The sequence below is a fragment of the Corvus cornix genome, chromosome 7 (assembly GCF_000738735.6).
Source record: "Corvus cornix cornix isolate S_Up_H32 chromosome 7, ASM73873v5, whole genome shotgun sequence".
In the NCBI taxonomy this organism is placed as follows: Eukaryota; Metazoa; Chordata; class Aves; order Passeriformes; family Corvidae; genus Corvus; species Corvus cornix.
Genome location: NC_046337.1, coordinates 24,928,750 through 24,950,648, shown reverse-complemented (window position 1 = coordinate 24,950,648; position 21,899 = coordinate 24,928,750). Strand labels below are relative to the sequence as shown.

The window sequence follows — 21,899 nt, the reverse complement described above, 5'->3', positions numbered from 1 at the left end:
ATCTTGAAGTGAATAACTAACTGAAAGATTTATTTTGGTATCTGTAGCATTTCAAATAGTCATTGCTAGATATTATTTTTATTGATAAACTTGATAAAAACTGTAAATGCCTTGCTCTGTCTTAAGTCATCTAGTCTCACAGCTGGAGGCTTGGTATGCAGTATTTCCATGGTGATACTGTTTGCTGTCAACTTGCCAGTGCACTCACAGAAGAAATATTTCTGTGAAAGCCATTGCTGTTGTGGAGAAACTCAAGATGAAAGGTACATCCTATAATCAATGCAAGCATGGAGTTAATCCATGAACTCAATTACAGGTGACGTTTGGGATTTCCATAATCATAAATGAAGAATTTTTTTCTCTAAGATCTGAAATATTTTTTTTCCAAAGATGCTATTTTCAAACATACAGGTAGGAAAGTGCTGGTTAGAAAATATCCCCTATTGTTGGAAGGATCCAACTTTGGCACTCATGGCATCCCATTTGGTGAATCACCTGTATATGTTACAAGTCTGGATGTCTGTGTAGTGAAAGCCCTCTTGGAGAGATGGGCAGTTATCCATGAACTTCAACATCCTGCTTCTCAAGTCATTCCTCAGACTGCTGAAGCTGCTGTGCTCCTGGGAGTGCAAAGGCAAATCCAAACATGGATAAACAAGATGTCAAGTGGCAGTTCTAGGTGACTACATCTTGCTAGATGCTACTGATGCTAGCAACATGACAGTGAATAGCCACTAGTATGTGCAGAAAGGTCACTTTAGCAGGAATAAATGCGACTGGGTCTTAATTTATAGCACCAGTGCTGTGAGCAGTGCTCCTTTCTGTTCCAGAGAGAGCAGAACTGCACTTGCTAGGACAACTAGCAACTCTGCATGCAGGTAAAAAAATAAACTCAGTGATATACCTGGATTGCTACAGCAGTCATATGTCCTCAATCTTCTCAGATGTTGACATCATAACTGGATTTTTCTTGTACAGCCTTGAGCGGGCAGGTGGGTTTTTTTTGCTTTTTATTTACTGAGATGATAAACTGTTTCAATGCTGTCTCTGACTCTTGTATCTAGCACAGAAAAGATTTGCTATAGAAAAATACTTGCTGCTTTGCATCAATGTGCAATACAGTTTTTGCAGGTGCTTGAGTGCAGTTGTATAGACACTAGAGTATTGCTGCTACTGTGCAATGTCCAACAGGTTAATTAAAAAAAAAACCAGAAACACTAACCCACAACAAACCAAACAACACTTTAGTATCCTTCCTAATTTTAGCTTTTTTTTTCCTACCCCCATACTAATTCTCAGTTTCTTTCTTCCGTCTTAATACTTCTCATTGGTCTCCCAAGTCAACTTTCTTTCAGTCCATCTTGTTCCCAGATTCCTTACCTGTGACTTCTTTCCCTCTACCACTTGTAAGGACACAAGAGTGCACTGCTTTTAGCAACTGGCCCCAGAATTTGTCTTAGCTAAGTGAAGCCCAGAATTGGATATCAGTGGAAAAAATAGCTGCATTATCCTATGCAGATGGAATGTATCTGGAAACTTGTGTGGTGATCTATGTAGCTTCTACTGGACAGGGAAACTGTGAATTGTGCATAAGGCTTATAACATGCATGAACTAATTTTTTTATGAATATTGGAGGGACATATTCCAGCACTGAGCCTACTCCTGGGCCAATTTTCAACTCCTTAGTCTTACGTGTGAGTATTGAGATATTTCACATCTTGGCAACTTCTCCCCTCTGAGTAAAACCCTTCCAGGGAATGAGTCTAGAAAGAAAAAACACAGATCTATCTATAGGTTATTTCTATCAGAAATAACCTATCATGAAGCAAATATGCCTTAATGTTTGGCTCAAACACATGGTGGTGTCTCTACAATGGGATGTGTCAGGTTGCCTCTGCAGTAGTGTAGTCATCAACTTTAAGCCTGTCATGACATAAGAGCATTGACTAGGGCATGGGAGATGTGGTTTTCAGCTCTGTACTGAATGTCCTTGTGATGTTTAGTACAGCATGTAGAGCCCGAGTGGTTTTAGAAGACTGGTGAAGTGCTTTTATATATATAAAATAATAGACATGTTATTAAACTAAAAATTGATACCATTAACTCCTCCCCTCCCACACTTGAGTATTAATCAACCATTTATTTGGGTGAGAATCCAAATTTACTTACCTACCTCTTTGAGAGACCAAACCTCATTAGGTGAACTTGGTGAGTAGTAAAACTACTCCTCTCCTCTGCAGAGGTCCCTGGAGAAGTTCCTTAGGCCAGAGCTGTCAAAATGGGATGTGGTGCTCTGATTCTAATGAGAGCAGTAACATACATGGAGACAATATGGAAAACTTAACTGCTGTGATGAAACAACACCTAGTGGAGTCATTGAAGCCCACCCAATGCTGGATGTCAGAAGAGACTCCCCCTTCAGGAAGTATTGATGGCCTGTGTAGTCGGGACATTCATAGATCATCCAGCAGCTGGTTTCCACCTTGTCAGCAGTTGAGGTGGGCATGCAGGTCTGACGGGTCTGTGGTGGTGTCACAGGAGCAGCCCTCAAAGAAAGACATCTGCAATAAAACAAAAGTAGTCCCAATCACACTGGAAAGTATTTGAAAGCTGACTTGGTTTTGCCTGGGTTGTACAAAGCAATCCAAAGACTGCAAGGGTCTATAGGGACTCTTCTACTGAGCCCTAAGACTAGCTCATATCCATTTTCTATAGGATGTGCAGACCATTACTGCTGTCTTCCTTTCTCTAGTATTAGAGAATGGTGGATGTCCCTTTGGGACTCTGGAAGTGGGAAGCAACTTTTATCATTATTTCATGCTGAAAGTATCCTGTTAGCAGCCTTTTGACAAGTTTTGGGAGCATTTGGAGAAAGTGAAAAACCCCATTTGCTCTTTGATAGCTCTGTGGATGACTTCTTTTTATCACACATTCATTCAACTTTGTGCCCATCTCCTGCACCCAGTCCTGGGTTCCTATAAATCTTCTGTAATGTAGAACAAAGAAAGGGATAATCCCCGTACATCTGAATTGTGCTGGAGCTTTCACATGTCTTAAAGATACTGTAACAAAACAAGACTCCTCTGTCCAACCCAAGTTAGCCCACTGAGCAATTTAGGTCTGCTGGGCTGCTATATCTTAGCAGCAGTAAAATCCAGTTAGAAATACTTAAATTCAGTGGTATTGTTTGGTGATATTTCTTAGATTTTTTTGAAATAGGTTATTTCAAACTTATTTTCCTGACATCTTAAAAGTCTAAGATGATACGAACTTAAGGTCTCTCTCAGCAGTTGAAAAGCTAAAAGGGAAATTAGCCGGACAGAAAACACAACCAAAATATTTTTATGTGTAACTGTTTTAGTATTTGAAATCTTTCAAGTACACAATAGGCTTTCTTTGGTAAATTTATCAGAGAGATAATAAAACAACCACTTGAGGTTCCCCCTCTGCTAATTTGTTGGTAGTCCATCTAAAGATGTGTATAAATGCACTTGCCTACAAGAAGCTGGATATCCATGTTAGGCTGTTTGTGCCATTCACTCAGCTGTTCTCATCTTTGCTATTTTTGCTAGGGTGTAACTGTGACATCTTTTCTCTCCTGCTTGCCTTCCTTTTCTCACCTTCCACATCCACCTTTGAACCAACCTTCACAAAATACATTCATGTGCAGTGCATTTTCATGTTTCTTGCTCATACTGTGTGAAGGAATTTTGGGTCATTTTGTCTTACTGGCTTCTTGTTCAGCCAAAATGCTACTTGTTTTGGGCTTTCTTGCATATGTCTTTCACTATGAGTCTTGTAGGGTGATTTCATGAAACTGCAAAACTTCAGGGACAAATATTTAGCTATTCTGTTTTTACACAGCTCTAGTTGTGCTTCTAATGGGTGTTGTAAATGGTATCACTATTGTCAGCCTCTCTCTTGGAGGTGCTTCCTCAGCCAGGAAATTGCACCCTTTAACACTGAAAGTAGACTGAGGGAAGAGTGTGATTTGAGTCTTGTTTCTGAACACCTGTATGCTTTCTTTGTATCAAAAATAACTTCTTTCTGATGATTAATGCTAAGCAAATTGAATTCACTTACAGGAACAACTCCAATGTGCAGGCCTGTGCTTGCATTTCTCAAAGATCTTTGTCAGGCTCAGAACTCTTACACTTTTTTTTGTTCTCTCTGTGATCATGCTTGCCATGGGGAGCAGGTTTGTGTTTTGGATCCCACATGGTCCTTCACAGATTAATATTTTGGGCACTGGACTTGGTAATGAAGTTTGGAACTTGAGAGACCTTGAACTTGAGTAGGGCAGGTACATGTAAAGTCCTTATTGTAACAAAAGTAAAGCAGCCATCACAGGTCAGATGGGCCATCTGTCAAGCAACTTCCATGAGTAGGCACTGAGGGAAGGGTAGATATGAAGCAAATATACATAATATCTCATTCAAACTTCAGGACCTCAAGCTTTTTTTCGCTCAAGAGGTTTTCTGAGCAGGAGGTTTTGTCTCTTTTTATAAAAACTCTCAGTGGATTTGTCTTCCCAGTACTCATCCAACTTCTTGGATCCTGCTCCTAGGACCCTATGCCACAGATGAACACGGCACTGCAGGAAGGGCTGTGGGTTGATCTGAAACTCTGGAGCCAGGATATCTTGTTATACAAATGGTATCCATGGTCTGAGGAGTGTGGTTATTTCCATCTGTTGCAGCTGCCCTCAGCCAGTACGCTGTTATGACAGCTGCTTTTACATGGAGATTGACTGCTTTTGCACCTCAGAAAAATTTGAGCATAGGAGTAATCTGAAAATAGCAGTGTTTTTGTAGAGAAATATAGCCTGCATGCCAGCAGCTCTAGTGCCTGCTACCAACCATAAAGCAAGCTGCAGGAGCCTAGAAGACTTGTTGGTGAAAACTTGGATGCTCTGTGGATTTCCAGTGTCCCTCTACTTTAGCACCATTTCTTAATGTCTGCTTGATATTCCCTGAACATTTGCAAACAAAAGCAAGTGCAGCCTCTCAGTGGTTCTTAAAAACTAGGAACTGCCACCATCCCTGACTCAGGTGGAAAACTTTGGAGAAGTTTAACTACCCCTAAGCTCTAGGATGCAATGGAATCTAGAATCCAGACACCCTACCTATCACGCTGATCTCTGAATAGTTATTTCTGTTCGTTCTTGCCTTTTACCAGAGGAATGCCAGCATATAATCTACACATCACTACAGAGCCAAGGTTCTCAATTGCACAAATTGAACTAGGTACTTTGTTGCAGTAAGTGAGCACGTGTTAATTGCTGTCTGGGGAACTGGTCTGTTCTTTCTTTATTTATTCCTGCTGAAGACAAATGAAATACTTTGATTTCCTGTTCTAAGCAGACAAGCAGATACTGTACCTGAATTGCTGTGTTATTTTGCAAATCTGAGTTAGCTAAGCATGCTAACACACATATTCCTTACACAGTGCAGCTCCCATAAATGCATGATATTAGGTGTTTGTGAACAAGAGGAAACACGCTTTTTCACACCTCTGCCCTGAGAGCCAAGTTGTTCATGCTCCATTTCTCTCTGGCTGAAGCATGGTGTTCTTATGTACACCAAACATTTGCAGTAGCTGAACAGCCTACATGCAGTAAAGGACAGGCAGGAGAGCAGAGATAGTGTCCCATGTACAAAAGAGAGGACAAGAAGGGCAAAGAATAGTTCTATTTTCCTCTCCAGTGTTGTCAGGGAAAGGCTGGTGAGGATCACTAACAGGCTGTTATTGAGGGGTCATGTGAGTGTGAAATAATGGCTAAATGAAGTCTTGGACGTTAGCAAGGAGAGATGTGAGTTTTAAGCAGTCCACCTCACTGCTGTAAAAGTTGCTTGGTTTTATTCAAGGACTCCATTATCAGAATGTTAGCTAGGCAAAATAAAATCAAAGCCTACCATTTCAAGCCAAGATGAAGGGATTTAAAATTAAATATATACTAGATAAGGTTGCAGAGTGTCCTAGTAGTTCTGTGCTCTCTCTACTGCTTTCTCTTTCCAAAAGTCTCCAGAACTTTGCTGAAAAAAAGTAGTATCCCTGGTAAGTATAGGGCTGGAATCTATTCCTAGGTTGAAAACTTGTAAAAATAGAGAACTTAGATGAAAGAATCAGATCTTTCCCTTCACTTACCAGGGTATGGTTAGTGTATACTTACCAGCAACATGCAGTTGGACCTTAAACACTTACTTAACTTACCATGTTCAAACTTATCATGAATCACTGGATAATGGTGAATATATTTTAAAACTATTCCTCCTCTCCCCTGAAAATGTGAAATAAATCAGATTTCCCTCAGGACTGCACAACTTTAATCTGTTAGTAGTACTGAAGAAAGATTTGTTTGAACCAGGGTTTTGGCATGCATTCACTGTTTATTTTGTATGAGAGCAGTAATTCAGCGTGAGTCAGCCAGCCTCTGCAAAGAGACAATTTTTGGCATTTACTGCACCACAGTCAAGAATTCTTCTCTATTCCCTAGGTTTCAATAAATACTGTCTGCCCTGAACTTAGGTATTTCATACAAGATACAAGAGCCACCTAAAGCATTGAGGGAGCAGATCTCAGGGAGATGGACATAGCCTGGGACAAATATCAGCAAGAGCCAACATTTGACCTTGGGGCTTTTCTTTTTTATACAGCTGAATGTTAGGGGAAACAGAATTCTGCAGTAGCAAATAGCAAAAATGTAAAAAAGACAGAAGTTTAACTGATTCTGACGTTACTAAACAAGACAGACACACAGGAAAAGGAGTATTGCCAGCTTCTATGTGTATTTTTGAGAAATTGTGTTCTATTTTGGAGATGGGATTGCAAAAAGATTCACTCTTTTGAAACTAACAGAAAAGGTTTAATTCTTACCCATAGGGAAGAGCTCAGGTGTGCCAACAAATGGGTATGATCACGTATGTGATAGCAAATAAATGGAAGATGCTTTATGACTTGAAGAAATGGGATTTATAAGGACTCTGTATTAAGACAATAGGAGCAAATGTATTTGTGCGATTTGGGGATGATGTGTGGCACTTATGTCCAGGCCTGAATAATGAATTTCAGAATTATGCTATTAAAAGACATTTACCATGTTACTCCATATGCTCCCATTATACACTGGTGTGCAGGCAATTGCCATGTGGGAAACTGCTGAGCTTTTTGAGTGTGGGGATGTGGAGTGTTCCTGCTGCTTTGGCTTATACTGTAAAGTATATCTGAATAACAAGAGAAGTACCTTGGCAAGCATTAATCCTTTGCCTGATTTTAACCAACACAGCTTTTATGTTAGGAAAACCGTACCCATTGCAAATCTGATTTAACATGTTCAAGTATCACTGTATCATAACACAGTATGGTCATAAGCAAGTTGTGTACATCAGCCCACAGCAGACGTTTATATCAGCTAGCCCTGCCAGCCCTTCCCTGGGTGATGTAAACATATTCTTTACCTAGGAACAGTCACTCCACTTTCTTTTAGTATCTTCAAGTTATGAAAAGGCCCTGGAAATAGCTTTGATATGAAACAGATTATTCCCTTCATTTTCAATGAAACTTTGCATCGCCTTACTGAACTTTGCCTGTCTCTCAAGTCGCTTGGAGAGACTGTGTAACTATATTCTTAAAGGATAAACTATATGCACTTTCTTAAACTGTGATGTGCTGCTAAGCAGAACTCCCTTGTAGTATTACGTGGCAAGACCTGATGGAATTGAAGAGACAGAACCAGTTCTGGAAGTCAGGATCATTCTTCTTTTTTAAAAGGTAATGATGTTCTGAGTAACTGGGCTCTCATAAATAATCTAGCAGCCTTTTTTTGCCTTAAAGGAGTTGCATTGTTTCACAGAGGGCTGCAGGTCGAGGTGGTCACTGCTATATTCACAGCAGTGGCCCAGAAGCTCTTGTCTTCATTAAAAAATGATCTGCAAAATACATATTTGCAAAGAGTCATAGTCCACCCTGGTGTCTGTGTCAGAGCAGGGGACTGGCACAGTGGGGTTTCCACTTCTCTTTCCCATTTCTGAAAATTTGCTGGGATGAAAGTTGAGAGCTGTGAGCAGACATTGTGTTTGCTTTTATATACCATAGTCCTAATGGCCCATCTGCAAAAACTAACACAAAAGAGACCATTCTAAGCTGTGGGGATTTAACATGTTTTGTCTTTATTGTAGTTATGATGTTAATTGTATTTACCACGGGGGACTCATTTTTTCTGTGTTTTGTGTTGCATTTTTTGATGCTGTGTGCGAGTTATCGTGTAACTGTGGGGTAGAATACACTTTGAGCTGCTGTTAACTGTTTCATGTGGTCCATCTGAGCCAATGTGAGATAGGTACAAGCATGTGTATGAGTATATAACAATGGTTCTTTACAGAACCTCCTTTGCCTGAAAGCTCTCAAACTCAGCAGACCTGAGCAGCTTGTGGTATAGGTCTGTTCCTCTCCTTCCACATCCTGTATTGATTACCTCTTGCCCAAGTTTGTCCTATGGCAAACTTTCCTTCTGTGACAGCAGATGAACTTTGCTTCAATTTCAATACTTTGTCACAAGCTTTATCCTGGAGACAGGAAAAGAATCCATCTCACGTGGTGTTGTTAGCCTTTGCCTACTAATCCTTTCTATTGTGTACAGTTTTTAACACAGATGTGTAAAGAGGAAGTAGTGATTAAAAGTCTCAGTCTCTTCCTGGTGTGTGATTAATTGCTGCATCCCGGAAGACTATACAGATTGAAATCAAGTGGTTCTTACTAGATATTTATCAGTGTATCTGAATTACTGACTAACACCGTTAATCAGTTTGGGTCACTTGGTTCAGTTTTTTCCCTTTGAAAGTCTTGTTTTAAAAATTCAAAGGGAGCATATGGCATTAAACTCAAGTTGCTCTCTATCTGGAACCCAGAAGGATTGTTGTGTAATGCTAAAGCAGAGTGCTTTAACACTAAAGCACAGAGAGTAGGCTAGAGAAAACTGTATTCCTCCATTTTGGAACTTTTCCTCTGTTTTTTTCCCATTTGGTGCAGAGGTGTAACAAACCTTGACTTGTTCTGTTCTGATTATCATTTTCTTGCACCTAAATCTTAGACTTTTAAAAACTGCTTCATGGAATATGCAAAGCTCGTTATAAAAATTACTTATATCACTAGTAGGTGAGGCTTCAGATCAAAACAAACTACTGCACTTCAAAACTACATTTTTAATCATGTATTTGGAGGGACTCATTCAAGCATGTGAAGACCTTGTCAACATGATCCATTAGTAACTTGGCACACAGATGAACACCTTCGTAGATCTAATTTACTTAAAAGAGCTCTATTTTCAACTACATAGTCTCCACCTCCAGTGGAACAAAGAAGTGTTTGTGGCTGTAAGCAGGGAGGGCAGGGCAAAGTTTGGGAGACTTAGTGGAGCACAGCTTTGCTTACAAGGTTTCAGGCCAAAGAAAAGGGCTTTCAGTGCTGGTGCAAGAAAGGAAAGAGACAAGAGTGTCTTCTGGGGAAATGGATGGGGGGAATATGAAACCTCTCCCTTCACAGGCTTCTAACACAAACCACTTCACTGATGTTATTTTTAACTGTATCCATATTAAATGACAGGTGCCAATGTGCACTCACCATTTCCAAGCAGGTTAGATACCCTTCTGTCCTCTTAAGTATATTCAGCCCTTTTCTCCCAGACTGTGTTACCTCAGACCACCCGCCTTCATCCTGTTGGGTTTGTCATGATGTTTGCTTGCCTGTTGTATTTGATTTGATGTATTGCTGCTGTTACTGTAAATGCACTGCTCAGGGCTTGATATTTGTCTGCTGGCAAGTCCCCATGAAGGCTAGTCCTGGATGCCTTTGGCAACCACAGCACACACTTGCTTCACTTAAATGGATGATGTGTTAGCATTGGCAGTGGAAATACCTGTGTGGAAGTACCTGGCAGATTACCTCCATAACAGCCTGTGTGGGCTAGTTTCTGTTTTGAGGACCTCTGAGTGCTCTTCCAACCATGACTGCCCTTGTGAAGCCAGCACCTTTAACAGTGTTTTAGAGAGATGGAGTAAAACGGATTTTCTCATGGCTTTGGTAATTGCTGTTGCTGCCAGCTGCCTCTCAAAGATACATAGTCCTGTGGACTTACATTCATTCCAACCTGACAAAATTGGTGCTTTTCAGAACAGATTGGTTATATCTTTGTCCAACAGATAAACCTGTGGGAGAAAAGATATTTTCCCATTCTGTGATGGATGCTAAATGTTTCCACATGACATTTGGCTAGGAAAAAGCTCTTTACTATAATGAGTGAGAATTCTCAGGACTAGTTAGAGAATCAGTAGTGGCATGTCTTAAGTCAATAGTACTATAGCAGAAATTAGGGGAAAATTTATGCTTGCTTGCATGGGCAGTGCTCTAGTAACTCTGGCTGTGGTGTAAAGACTGACTCACAAACTTGTGTAGAGCAATCTAAGAAGTTAGAATATCTGTCCAGCAGACAGTATGTCTGTGCCTCAGCTGCTGTGTTGTCCAGTCAAGAGTGTCAGCTGAAACCATCTGATTTCATTGTCATAAACTGGGTTATGAATTGCAGCAGCAAGTTCTGCTGCTGGACTGAGCCTCTGGGGTACAATTTTCCTCTTAAATTACCAAAGGAAAAGTAGATAATGCCCTGTTCAGTTCCCCACTTGCCCCTTTACCATGATGCCAGATATCTAGGAAGAACAGAGCCAGAATGGCCTCTTACCTTTCCCACTATGGGTAGTATTGCAGTGCAATGGTAGGCACCAAATGTATGCATACGGTGCACATATGATCAGAAGTCTCTTCTGGGTCCTGTAGAACAAATTCATGACTCTGCATCACATCTGAGCTCTGAACTCTGTCCATTGCTTTCTGCATAGCTGAGGAAAGAGTTTGAAGTTGTTCTGACTAATTGATCTGGTTACTGAAAGAGCTTTTTTTTCATTTGGGAGACAATATAGCTCAGGAAAGAAGTAATTTCCAATCAAGGTAGCAGAAGGCTATGATTCACCAATCCTGTGGTGCACACACAAGCACCTTTCAGGTCTCTAATTCTGGTTGTCTGAACATGTGAGCAGCAAACCATCTGATCTGCTGGGCTTGATTTTTGTGTGCAGACAATCAGATGCCAGCCAGCCAACAGGGGAGGGAGTAGCAAAAGGGCAGGTACTTGCACTCTGAGAATAAAACACTGGGTTTAAGCTTATTAGCATAATAAGTAAGTAATAATATAGTAAGTATAACATACTGTAGTAAGATTTCTGTTGCTTACTCCTCTTAACTCCACCAGTTTTATCTATAAAGCCAGCCAAAGAAAAGTGAAGACCATGGCAGTACTTTAACAGCAAAGACAGCACTGGAATAACAAGGCTAACCACCTATTTGTTAGTCTTACTGTTTATTTTATTACAGGTCAGTGAACAAAAAACAGTCATGAGATGTTAATCTCTGTAGCTGTTTAATCTTAACCACCCCCTCACCATTGTTCTCTCAAGGGTTCAGCAGCAATATCCCCTCCTCCCCTCTTGTAATGACCTCATTTCAAAATACAATTTCTCTCTGGTTTGGCTTTTAAGGGGTCAGATTGATGCTGTTTGAGTTGGGATAAAATTTGCTCAGGTCCTGTCACTGGCTGCTGCCTATGGTTCTACTGAATTTGTTTGCAAGAATCAAAGACTCACCAGTTAATTTGTAATTTGTGAATGTATTGAGCTGTGATTAGTGACAGCCCATCTAGGGAATGGGGAGCGTTGTTAGGCAGCACAGCATGGACATAAAAGAGGTAAACCATTAGAGACCTACAAATGGGGATAGGAAGATAGACTTCAGTGCTATGTTGGCACTGCAGGGAGATGCTCTTTCTTTAGCTGAGCCCTTTACCAAAATAAGAAACCAGGATGGTTAAAGGGGAGAGCTGAGAGACACAGCCCGCATCATGCTGCCCAATGCTGGATCATGTACGGGAGTTGCAAAACACTGTGGAAAAGGGAAAGTGTGTATTCCCTGCCTCTGAAGTGCTGCATCCACTCATCGTCTCTGTAAAATGGGCATGGTGCATTGAGGAGCGGTAGGGATACACTGGGAAAATGTAAGCTCTCGACATACTGGCAGGGGGAGGAAGCAGGAGAGAAGTGGCTAAGGGAAGAGGAATGGATGTCTTAGATGCAACATATGAAGGTGGAAAGGAAGGAATGGCTGTGAAGATTTAAAAACAAACAAACAAAACCTCAACCAAAACACAAGTTGCAAATGTATTACCAAAGCTAATGTAGAAGACATCAGTTAGCTCACCTACAACTAAGTGAGGTACATGAAGTCTTAGATCTTTGCTATGTCTTTGCTTCATTTGCTTTCCTCACTTTTGAGTTTGTTCCAGGCTTCCTTGGAGAGATTCCTTGTTTTGCTTCTGTAGCTCCCTGCAGGATGCAAATGTTAATAAGCGCAAGCACAGCAGGCAGGGCTGAATCCATCAGGAGAGATGGGGAGTGCACGACAGATCAGCTTGCCTCCTGCTGTGTCACATGTGAGGCACGCTGAACTCAGGGCTGTGGGGGAGCCCCCTTACTCTAGATCCGCAAATCCAGCCCTGCTGCTGGAATGTTGTCTTAGCTCTGTTGCTTAGTGGAGCAGTGGTAAACAAAAGGCTTTAGTGAATAATGGACAAATAGAAAGGCAGAACCTATTTCATGAACATGCTAGGCTAATCTGACATTACTAGGCTCTTTATGGAGTCAGGCTTTTTGCTAATTTCTTTAAAATAGGCTTGCCTTTTTTTTTTTTTTTTTTTTTTTAACCTAAAAGTGATGGTAGTAAATGCTTTGGGGTTTTTTTTCAAGAATATTAGCCAGAAGAATGCTTTCCATGTGTATATTACCGGAGTCGACTTTCCAGCTCACCAGTGACACCTCCTGCCAATGTCGTGCCATCCAATTTAGAATTGACACTTCAGTGTTACTATGAAACATCTCGTGCTAAAGAGAGCCGAGAAGGGTAGACAAGATGGACATTCCATGATAGTGTTGCAAAAACTCTTTTTACTGGCCTGTGTGAATTCTCCAGACCTACTTTGTCATCCTGTTGCTTTCTTCTGGTCAGTGTGTCCAGTTGCTTGTGGTCCTTTTTAGCTCTCCTTGCTGAACGAGGGCCTTGCTTTAGATGTGCTTTTGGTGTCTGGTACTTGACGCCTTTGGGGGGGAGAGAGAGCCTCGTATCATCTTGGGCTTACTGAGTGCCACCAGGCTGGTTTACAGACCTACTGCATGGGCTCACTTGCAACACATGGTTGCAGGTAAGAGGTTCTGGCTTCAAATTCTTTAATGCTCCTGAAGTTACTCTCATTATTGCTGCACTTGGAAAAGAAACAGGCAAGCTGTAGGTGGCTCTCACTGGCCAGTAGCAAAACTGACCTTTGCAAAACTTCTAGTATTAGTCCAAGCTTAAAAGCAAGCAAATGACTGACAGACATAAAGGCTGATTCTATTGGAAACATGTAATCTTTCCTCTACTTGAGGAAAATGCACCTTTTGTCATGAATTTCAGTAGCCTGAGCTAGACGCCATTTTTAGGCTACAATGACTAAACACCTCTACATCCCTCCCTATCCCCTCCCAAGAGAATAGGCCAAGGTTTACACCATCCTTTCCATGTGCAGCTGTTGGTGCTCAGCAGGCTGCAACTTGGTGGCTCTGCTGAGCCAGGTCCTGCTGCCTGGCGTTCCCTTGCCCCGGCCTTGTAGGAGTTGGGGTGAAATGTGCTTACTTTGCTTCCGGGCATGCTCTGCAGCTTCAGGGGCAGTCAGCATGGCAAATGGATGCAGGGAAATCTTGAAAGGTTGAATCCAGTGGTCCTGAAAGGGCAACAATTCATAGACTCATATACCTGCAGAAACTACGTGCTAAGACAATGGGCACACTCTTCTGGTCAGCAGAAGCTAAGATAACTGTTGCTGTTGCGCACAGGGACGGCAAAAAACGACATAAATTCAGGTCAGAGAAGATGGTCGAAGCCCACCCTTTTAATGCCAAAACCCATCTTTTTATAGCATGGATCACAAAAGAAAAATTACATGTCTGGCCCATTGGCTAGTCACCAACAAAAGTGAGTGGCTGAGCGGTATAACCACCCATTTCAAAATATTTTCTTCAGTGAACCAAAACAAGACCTTGCAGGTGCAAGATAGAGAGTTAGTTTGCAGAAGTCTTTCACTGTTTCTCAGCTAAAACATGAGAAAGAAAAACTTCACAAATGCTTCAGCAGCTGGAAAATTCCTCTGCTCCTGCTTTTTAGCATCCACAGACAACTGCTTCAGCAGTCCTGGTGGATAAATGAGCACCATTTATAATGCCCATCTGAACTGCCATGAGGGTGTGACCTGGGCTCCCTAAGTATCTATACATCTTGATAAAGCTAGCACATGATTTTCAAGGAGATTTAAGCCAAGGCTTCAAAACTGAAAAGGGGTAACAGGAATCTCCATCAGTTTACTTCAGTGGGAAAAAAAACCCACAGAGACTGAATTTTCAGATGGGCTGGATTCTAGCTCTTTGAGTCTAGGACTCTTAAGGAAGCATAAGCTGAGTTCCAAGAGTTATTGTCAATTTAAAACGTAGATGTAATCTCTTAAATGAATTAGGACTTGGCAAAATAAAGTATCCTTAGTTTCCCAGCTCATCAAAGCATTTCCATTCCTTTCTCATAGAGTGGAAATGATCTTTAGCCCATGATTAAAATGAAGCAGTGTTGATGGCTGAAACAGAAACTGAAGAGCCTGATAACAATGGCTTATCTCCTTCTTCAGAAAATTTTGTAACTTTGCTACCTTGTGAACATTAAGGAAATATCTCTGAGTCCACAAGGGACAAGATCTAGCAAGTGGACAGTAACATGAGCTGAGCAGAAATACTGTTTGTGTTCTTTCTTTGTCTCTGCTTGTGTAACATCAGAATATAAATCAAAGCTTAAAAAACCCCACCTCTCCTCCTCCCAAAGGAATAAACCCACCAAAACCCAAATGCAAACTCAAACACTCCACCACGGGCAACAGCATGAGTAGCTAGCTGGAAACCTTTCAAGAAAACATTGCTCCTCTGCAGTGTATGGTGAGCACTCAAAACAGAGATTTCTAAAAACATCCTGGGTTGGAAATTCATCAAGAAAAGTATTCCTGTCCATAAGAAGCAAGACTGTAAGAATATACAGTGTAACATTCACAGCAAAAGGAGGGACAGTTGATTCACCCACTTATCCCAGGAGCAAAGAGGAAGATCCCTCCTTCTAAATAACATATTGTGAATTGCCCCTACATCACAACTAGTGACATTTCTAGTTCTTGACGTGGAAGAATTCAACTAAGAGAGGTTACAGCCAAGGCTATTCTGGTGCATGTAACTGTGAGCTGGAATGAGCTCTAGCACTTTCTGGACACTGGGTGTCAGTCTGTCATTAATATTACAGCTAAGCATGTCTGAGATTAGGAAAAAAAGTAAAATAAAGTGCACCAGAAACACTGTGAATTACATGTGAATCATCTGTTACAGTCTGACTACAATTTCACATCAACTTTTAATAGTTGCTTAGGAAATGTCAATAAATTATATGTTACTGAAAAAACAATCTATATATTCCAGATGCTTTTTCATTATGGAGCTGGGTCATACAGAACACTTTCTTGTGCCTTGAGTCACGAATTAAAGATTCTAATACCTCTCCTACTTTTTAAAGGGCAATTATATGACTAAAGTGATACTGCTAGAGAAACTTGCTTTGAACAGAGGCAAGGCCCTTGTGAAGAAGGCAGTATCTCCCCAGCCCTGCACAGCCTTTTTCCCCACTCCACACTAGTGGTAATTAGAACATAGTGGTGGGAATGCATCTCTGTAAACCATTGTGGCAAAGGTTCAGGAGATAGGTTACATCTCAGTGTGGATGTCAGTAATTGGACTGCCCTCTTCTTTCCTCTCCCTGGTACACTGTGTACAAAGGCAGAGGAGGAGGTGGTAAATAGTTTGGCTTTTTGCTCTAAGAGAATGTTGGAACTCATTTGCTATTACTAATGGGGTAAAAAGCTAATTACTTCAGTTTAAAATGTAACATATGTTTTAAAGGCACAGATATTACAGGATAACTTCATTTTTACAGATGTGCAGAAAAAACTAGTTGCTCACTTTTGCAGAGCTCTGCCAGTGTGTTGCTGAGGGCTTCATTCTGTAAATCTCAAAGATCTCTTCTACAGAAATGCTGTTCTGTGAAGACAGGTTAGAAGAGAGGTTCAGCTCTCAGAAGTAGTATTCTTTCAAGTGAATGAATGAAATCAAGCTCATATCCCCTTCTCTAAAACAGCTCTCACATGAGCTCTTGGTACTGTTTCATATTGCTAGTACAGATGCATTGATCTGGTCCTGAAACTTGCTTGCCATTTTGCGCTTGGCAGAGACAAGTTAAGTAACGTGTACACGTGCACAGGACCACCTACTGAAACTGCGTGTTTTGTTTTCTAAGGCTGAGCAAAACTTCATGGCTGCTTAATAAAAATGAGATGAATTTGTAATATTTGCACTGTCTGTATACTGTGCTTTCAATGAACAAAGACATTCTAGGTATGAAGAGTGTTTCTATTCTATCTGCCATAGGATAAAAGATACTGCCATCTTTCTTGTCCTCTTACCATTAGTATTCCAGCATATGAAGATAGTATCATAGCTTCTCTCTCAATTCGATTGGGATATGTGTATTGGTTGCGAGCTGCAAAATTCCTGTATGGTGTTTTGAACAAGAAGATTGTTAGCCTGGTATTATAAATACAAAAAGTAGTCCTGAGCTCAATTCACAGCTGCTTTTACTCCATCTTCACTCTGGTGTAACCCACTGCAACAGCAAGATCTTGGCTTTGCAATACTCACAATTTCTCTCTTGTCAGTGGAGTCTGAGCATTGGAGTCACTTAACCACATCAAAGCAACACTGAGGGCTAAGTTGTAATGGACCTAGAAAGACAGAAGAACCTTATGTGGTTTGTTCGACTGTAATTGCTTGACTGAAGACAGAGAGACTACAGTAATGTAGGGAAACATGAGCTGTAACTACACTGGGTACCTCATATGTTGTAAGATACTCGAGGAGGTCTGAGGTATTTTAAACACACACAGGACAACTGTTTTCTTATGCACAAACAGCTTTGGTCTGTGAAGAATAACCTCTGGTTAGTTGACTTAACTGTATCAAATGCTTTCTGCAAATGAGCTTTTCCTTGCTAAAAAATAAACAAAATCTTTAATTATCTTGGATACACTACACCAGGATGCTATTCACAGCCAATTTCTTTAGGTATTCTTTTCCATAATGGCCTTTTATTGACCACTTTAGGGACAGGTTATTTAGCTGTACCAAGCAGCCATCTTTCAGAGTTAGCAGTAGCCCTGCAGTTAAAGAGGATAGGAATTAGAAGTCTGGTGATTACCATGTCATCTAGAAAGGTGGAGTGCCTTTGTCCTCTTGGATCAAATCCATTTTCTCGTAGTCTGATGCCAACATAATCTCTCCTTAAAGCAAGGAAACAACTCTGAATTACATCTGTTTCTAAGCAAACCAGTGCATAGGAAATGTAATAGATGACTCTAAAGCTAGTGCAAGACTGAGGCTAAATTTGCTACGATTCAGGGCTAGGAATCTGCTGCAGGATCTCTCACAAACAGTTCCCAAGTAGGAAAATTGTTAGTTGTTTGCATCTCTGCTAATCTTACCTTCTCTCAAACCCCACTGCTATCTTCTCCAAAGGCTTCAAAATAGGGGAAGAAGTGCACATATGAAACAATTACTTAAAGTCTGGGGATAGACTTTAAGTCTGAACAGAACAGAAGAATTTCACTGTACAGTCCAGAGAATGAAAGAGATCCTTCACTGGTGCTTGTCCTTCTCATTCAGGGGAGGCCTGATTCTGTAACCTTTCCTCAGACGAAGTACTACTGATCCATGCAAGCATTCCTAGGGCAGATGGACACAGGACTTGTGTGGAATAGAGGGAATACTGCTTACATCCCCTAGGAGTTGTCTGCTGGGCAATCCTGCACTGAAGAGCATGAGATGCTGCTGCATGAGCTAGGAGACCTCTTACAGACAGCAGCTGCCCTGGATGCATTGCAAGGGATGAACTCTGCACTACACTGGTTGCTCTCACTGAGCAAGCTCTGGGCTGTCACATCTCTACTGTCCCCTGTGCAGTCAGGTCTCCCACTGCAGCCTGAATGTAACAAAATGAAGAGCATGTCAAATGAAGTTTGTTCATGCTTTCCAGCAAGAGAAAACTAAGGTTTGAGAGTTGTCATCCACTTACATTTTACAACCCTTTGCAATGAAAACAAGTGTAATCTCAAGTGCAGTGAAAGCAATTGTGGGTAGCTACTACTTACAGGAGTTTTTCAATCTCTTTCTTCAGGAGTTTTTTTTCCATATTCTATTTTTCATTGTAACATAAACTCAATGGATCTAGGAGAGAGAAAAGTGCATCCTACAAAGTATCTCTGTCAGTGATTCTCTTAATCACAAGTAAAGAGAGTGGGACACTTGGAGACCACCTACAAAAATATAACCAAAACCCAAGGTAGGATTAAAATAGGAACTGAGAAAAATTTAATCAAGAAATAAGACAACATGCACAGTAATGAAAGTGAGGGTAAGGAGTTTGGTAGTGGGAAATGGACAGAATGAGCCCATTTAAGATGAGCATCAGCCTTGAGCATCAGCTTGCAGCTTGCTTGCTTCCCCATCAGTGATGTATATTCTCTCATATAATGCCATCTTTTGACCTGCTGCCACTTCCAAGTTTCTTAGCAATGGCTTCCTCTCCCTACTCTGTGTCTATTAATCAGATCTATGGGGTAGAAAGAGGGGATGGACTGGGAAGAAGACAGGATGTAAGAGATGGAGTTACAGCAAAGAGAGAAGCCAGCACTTGGTCCACCAACTTATTGTAACATCAAAGTGCATGCTCTGCTCCACGATACATACAGCTGTTAATGAATATTGTCCCCTTTTCTCTCTCTCATAAATGTACAGAAGAAATCATGCTCTACCTGTGTGAACTCTTGCCATATGCTCCAGGATCTGGGTTTGGAGCCTCTCTGACTTCAGGTATTTCTGAAGAAGAATTCCCTCTTGATGTTGCTGTTCCTTTCTTGCCTCTGCCTCTCAGTTTGTGTGCCAGGGAAATTAGGCTTTGGCTTCATGCAGGACAGCTGCTTTCTCATGTTGCTTAGAAACAATGCTGGTGAGAGAAATTAAAAGAAAAAAAAGCAAATCAAAACCACCACAGAGAAGAGGTTAAACTTTCAGCTTGTGTTATCAGTTTCAAGTTGGATGATCCTAATACACTCCTAGGCATTGAGTTTCACTGCTGAGTGGCTGGTTGGAAACATAGCAGACTTGCTAACAAGGGAGGCAGAGACTATTCACTGGGTTTTCTGATGGATCTAATTACTTGTAAATGAAGCTACCAACTTCTACTACTGTTTCAGCATTCTACCAAATGGAACAATGAAAAACTAGACCTGATACCTCCCAAGAGCCCATCTAGGGTTCCACTTGCAGTGTTTGTGGCATATAGCAAGGATCCCGGCTACTTGTTCTTTCTTCAGTGTTATGTTTTTGCTTACAGTATTGGGAGAAATTCTAACAGTCAAGAAATCCCAACATGCTGTTCTAAACCCCACTGTTGTCCTTTCAAGGGATGCAGGGCACATCTTTCATGGGATTGCGGATGGTTGCCAATCTATCATGATGGCTAGCAAGTCAGTGAGAGGCTATGGGATTTTGTAGATTAGGAAGGTTTGCAGGCTGTATTTCTGAATGAATGAGCCATCCCCCTCCTTAGAAATGTACTTCTGTTATTAAATGATTTCCTAGTGAAACAGGAATCGGTTTATGAGACATCATCATAATGTTGCCTCTCTTTGTGATGGCCTAAGAAAACGTAAAAGGAAATGTATTATCATGAGACATAGATGTTCTGCAGGAAGAAATCTACTAGGCATTTATAGAGTTTGTGCTGTGCTTTCTCTTCCTTATTTCATTTGCCTTTCTCATTTATTTTATGGGAAAAGGAGCACCAAACTTAGTACTTCCCCACCTTTCAATCCAGCTGAGGAGCTTCTGATCAAGTTGGATTTGATTTCTGAAAGCATCCTCCTTGCAGGCATCATGGCAAACATGTCTGCAGTAGAGCTGCTGCTTGTTTGCTCTGAGAAACACAGATCTACTGCCTGCCAGGTGGAACTCCACCAGTTACACCCACCCAGGGCTTATCTGCTGATATGGCCAGGCAAGAGGGAAAAGTGACCTTCACAAAGTGAACGTAGCCATGCCAGGACTGACCCAAAGTCCTGCCAACCCCTCTCCTGTTGTGTGGAAAAAATGATACCCTGATGAAGAAAGGGACTTTACTGAAATGAGTCTGGTCCCTAGTCCTTGGGTGAGCTGACCCCTGCCATTTTCCCCAAAGCAAGAAATGCTTCTGTATCACTACAAGGCAGGGGAGGCTGCTGTGTTTGTGCTCTTCCCTGGTAGAGATAAATAACATTCACTAGTGGATGCCTGAGGAAGAGATGGGAGAACTGTGCCAGCAAGCATCAAACTTTCTTAGTGTATTTCTCAGTTCTCCAATTCAGGACCTTCTTGAGTAAAAAGAGTTGCCTTGGCAGTTAATAGCTCTTGCTTGTTTTTAACTTCTACAAATTTGTTCAATCACTTTCTGAATAAGTGATGTTGAAATTTTGAGTAATGACATCTCCAATATCTCCTGGCAAAGATTTCCACTGTTTAAATAGAGCTGTGTGGAAAAGGGTCTCTGGTTCTAAGAAGCCAATTTTTAAATTTAATCTGCTGACCAGTATGCTCAATAAACTTAGTAGAGAAAATTTAGGCCCCCAAAGTGTGGAATTTGTCACACATGGAACATAGAATATGTCTTAGAGGATACTTACATCTTTTTCCCCTACCCATAGCACATTTAATGACAGTCTGTTTCCCTAGAGCAAGAACTAAAGCAACAGGCAGGTCTGTGTGCCTGCAGAATTGTTACCTACTGCAAGTCTGATTTTCAGGGCAGGTATGGAGGGTGTTTTTTCAATCTGCTATTTAATTAGGTTGGAATGAATAAATATATTTAATAATTGCCATTATTTAATGCTCATCAGCTAATGTATTAACAAATACCTCATAAAATAGGAGTATGATTTAGGACTCTTGCAAAGGACTACCTTTGCCTATGGCAGCAGGTATGATGTTCAGGTGTTAGAAAGATAAATTACTTGTCAGTAGAATTGCTTGCTGAAGTTTAAAGCTTGAGATGTTTCAATAATCTCAGCTCCAAAGGGACGTTAATGAAGTTTGGGGAGAAGTCTGTACTAGTGATAATGGAAGCAAAGAATGCAGAATTTACAAGCCACAAGGACATTTGGCAGAACTCCTAAGATAAGGGAGAAACTAACAAAGCCAACTCGGCAACTGTGCTAAGTCAGTCCCAAGTAGCTAGAAGGTAATTCTGGCAAGGAGAGATTGTGACCCCCAACTTACGAAACTCACCAACTCAAAAGAAGAGAGACTAAACACATAGACTGTAACAGTAGATAGAATACTAATTAATCAGAGAACTATGTAACTTGTAGCCAATGAATATTAATGCCTTTGTTTACTAAACTGTATGAATAGCGATCGTTTTTGATAGTCATTGTGCTGGCTTAGTGGATTTGACACTCAGCACTCCTTTCTATGCAGAGCTGTACAAAAATCAAATACCTCACCTCTCTGTGGGGATCGGACTCTTGCACAGCAGGTAAAAGAACCCATTTTCGGACAACAGACATGTTTTCAGCAGCTTTGGCAGCCTTGGGACCTCCACT

General features: G+C 41.1%; 3 protein-coding genes across 3 annotated transcripts; all 3 read right to left on the bottom strand.

The window, feature by feature from the left end:
* Nucleotides 1-491: 491 nt before the first annotated feature.
* On the bottom strand, nucleotides 492-10,822 carry LOC120410285 (gamma-crystallin B-like). The gene is given in 4 exon segments (XM_039555083.1): nucleotides 492-620; nucleotides 2,281-2,417; nucleotides 2,420-2,562; nucleotides 10,734-10,822. Coding segments are annotated over 3 exon segments (354 nt in total). The 5' UTR covers nucleotides 2,508-2,562; nucleotides 10,734-10,822.
* Nucleotides 6,414-9,711, bottom strand: LOC104694153 (gamma-crystallin D). Its single transcript, XM_039555081.1, is given in 6 exon segments — nucleotides 6,414-6,452; nucleotides 6,454-6,521; nucleotides 6,524-6,657; nucleotides 7,734-7,797; nucleotides 7,800-7,912; nucleotides 9,692-9,711. Coding segments are annotated over 6 exon segments (438 nt in total).
* On the bottom strand, nucleotides 10,752-21,883 carry C7H2orf80 (chromosome 7 C2orf80 homolog). The gene is made up of 11 exons (XM_019290160.3): nucleotides 21,801-21,883; nucleotides 19,077-19,267; nucleotides 18,414-18,578; nucleotides 17,465-17,546; nucleotides 16,909-16,991; nucleotides 16,674-16,761; nucleotides 16,174-16,251; nucleotides 13,769-13,856; nucleotides 13,076-13,194; nucleotides 12,302-12,426; nucleotides 10,752-10,890 (listed from the first exon to the last, which is right to left on the bottom strand). The coding sequence occupies exons 3-10, from the start codon at nucleotides 18,452-18,454 to the stop codon at nucleotides 12,340-12,342; spliced, it is 666 nt and encodes a 221-aa protein (XP_019145705.2). The 5' UTR covers nucleotides 18,455-18,578; nucleotides 19,077-19,267; nucleotides 21,801-21,883; the 3' UTR covers nucleotides 10,752-10,890; nucleotides 12,302-12,339.
* Nucleotides 21,884-21,899: the final 16 nt, after the last annotated feature.

Excerpts from the sequence above, each read along its gene's own strand:
- C7H2orf80 (XM_019290160.3), bottom strand. The coding sequence starts at position 18,454 with ATGGAAAAAAAACTCCTGAAGAAAGAGATTGAAAAACTCCT. Across the intron at positions 13,857-16,173 it reads ACTGGCAGAGCTCTGCAAAA|GACCACTGGATTCAACCTTT; the intron begins GTGAGCAACTAG and ends TTGCCCTTTCAG. Across the intron at positions 12,427-13,075 it reads GAAAGCAACAGGATGACAAA|GGAGCTACAGAAGCAAAACA; the intron begins GTAGGTCTGGAG and ends TGCATCCTGCAG.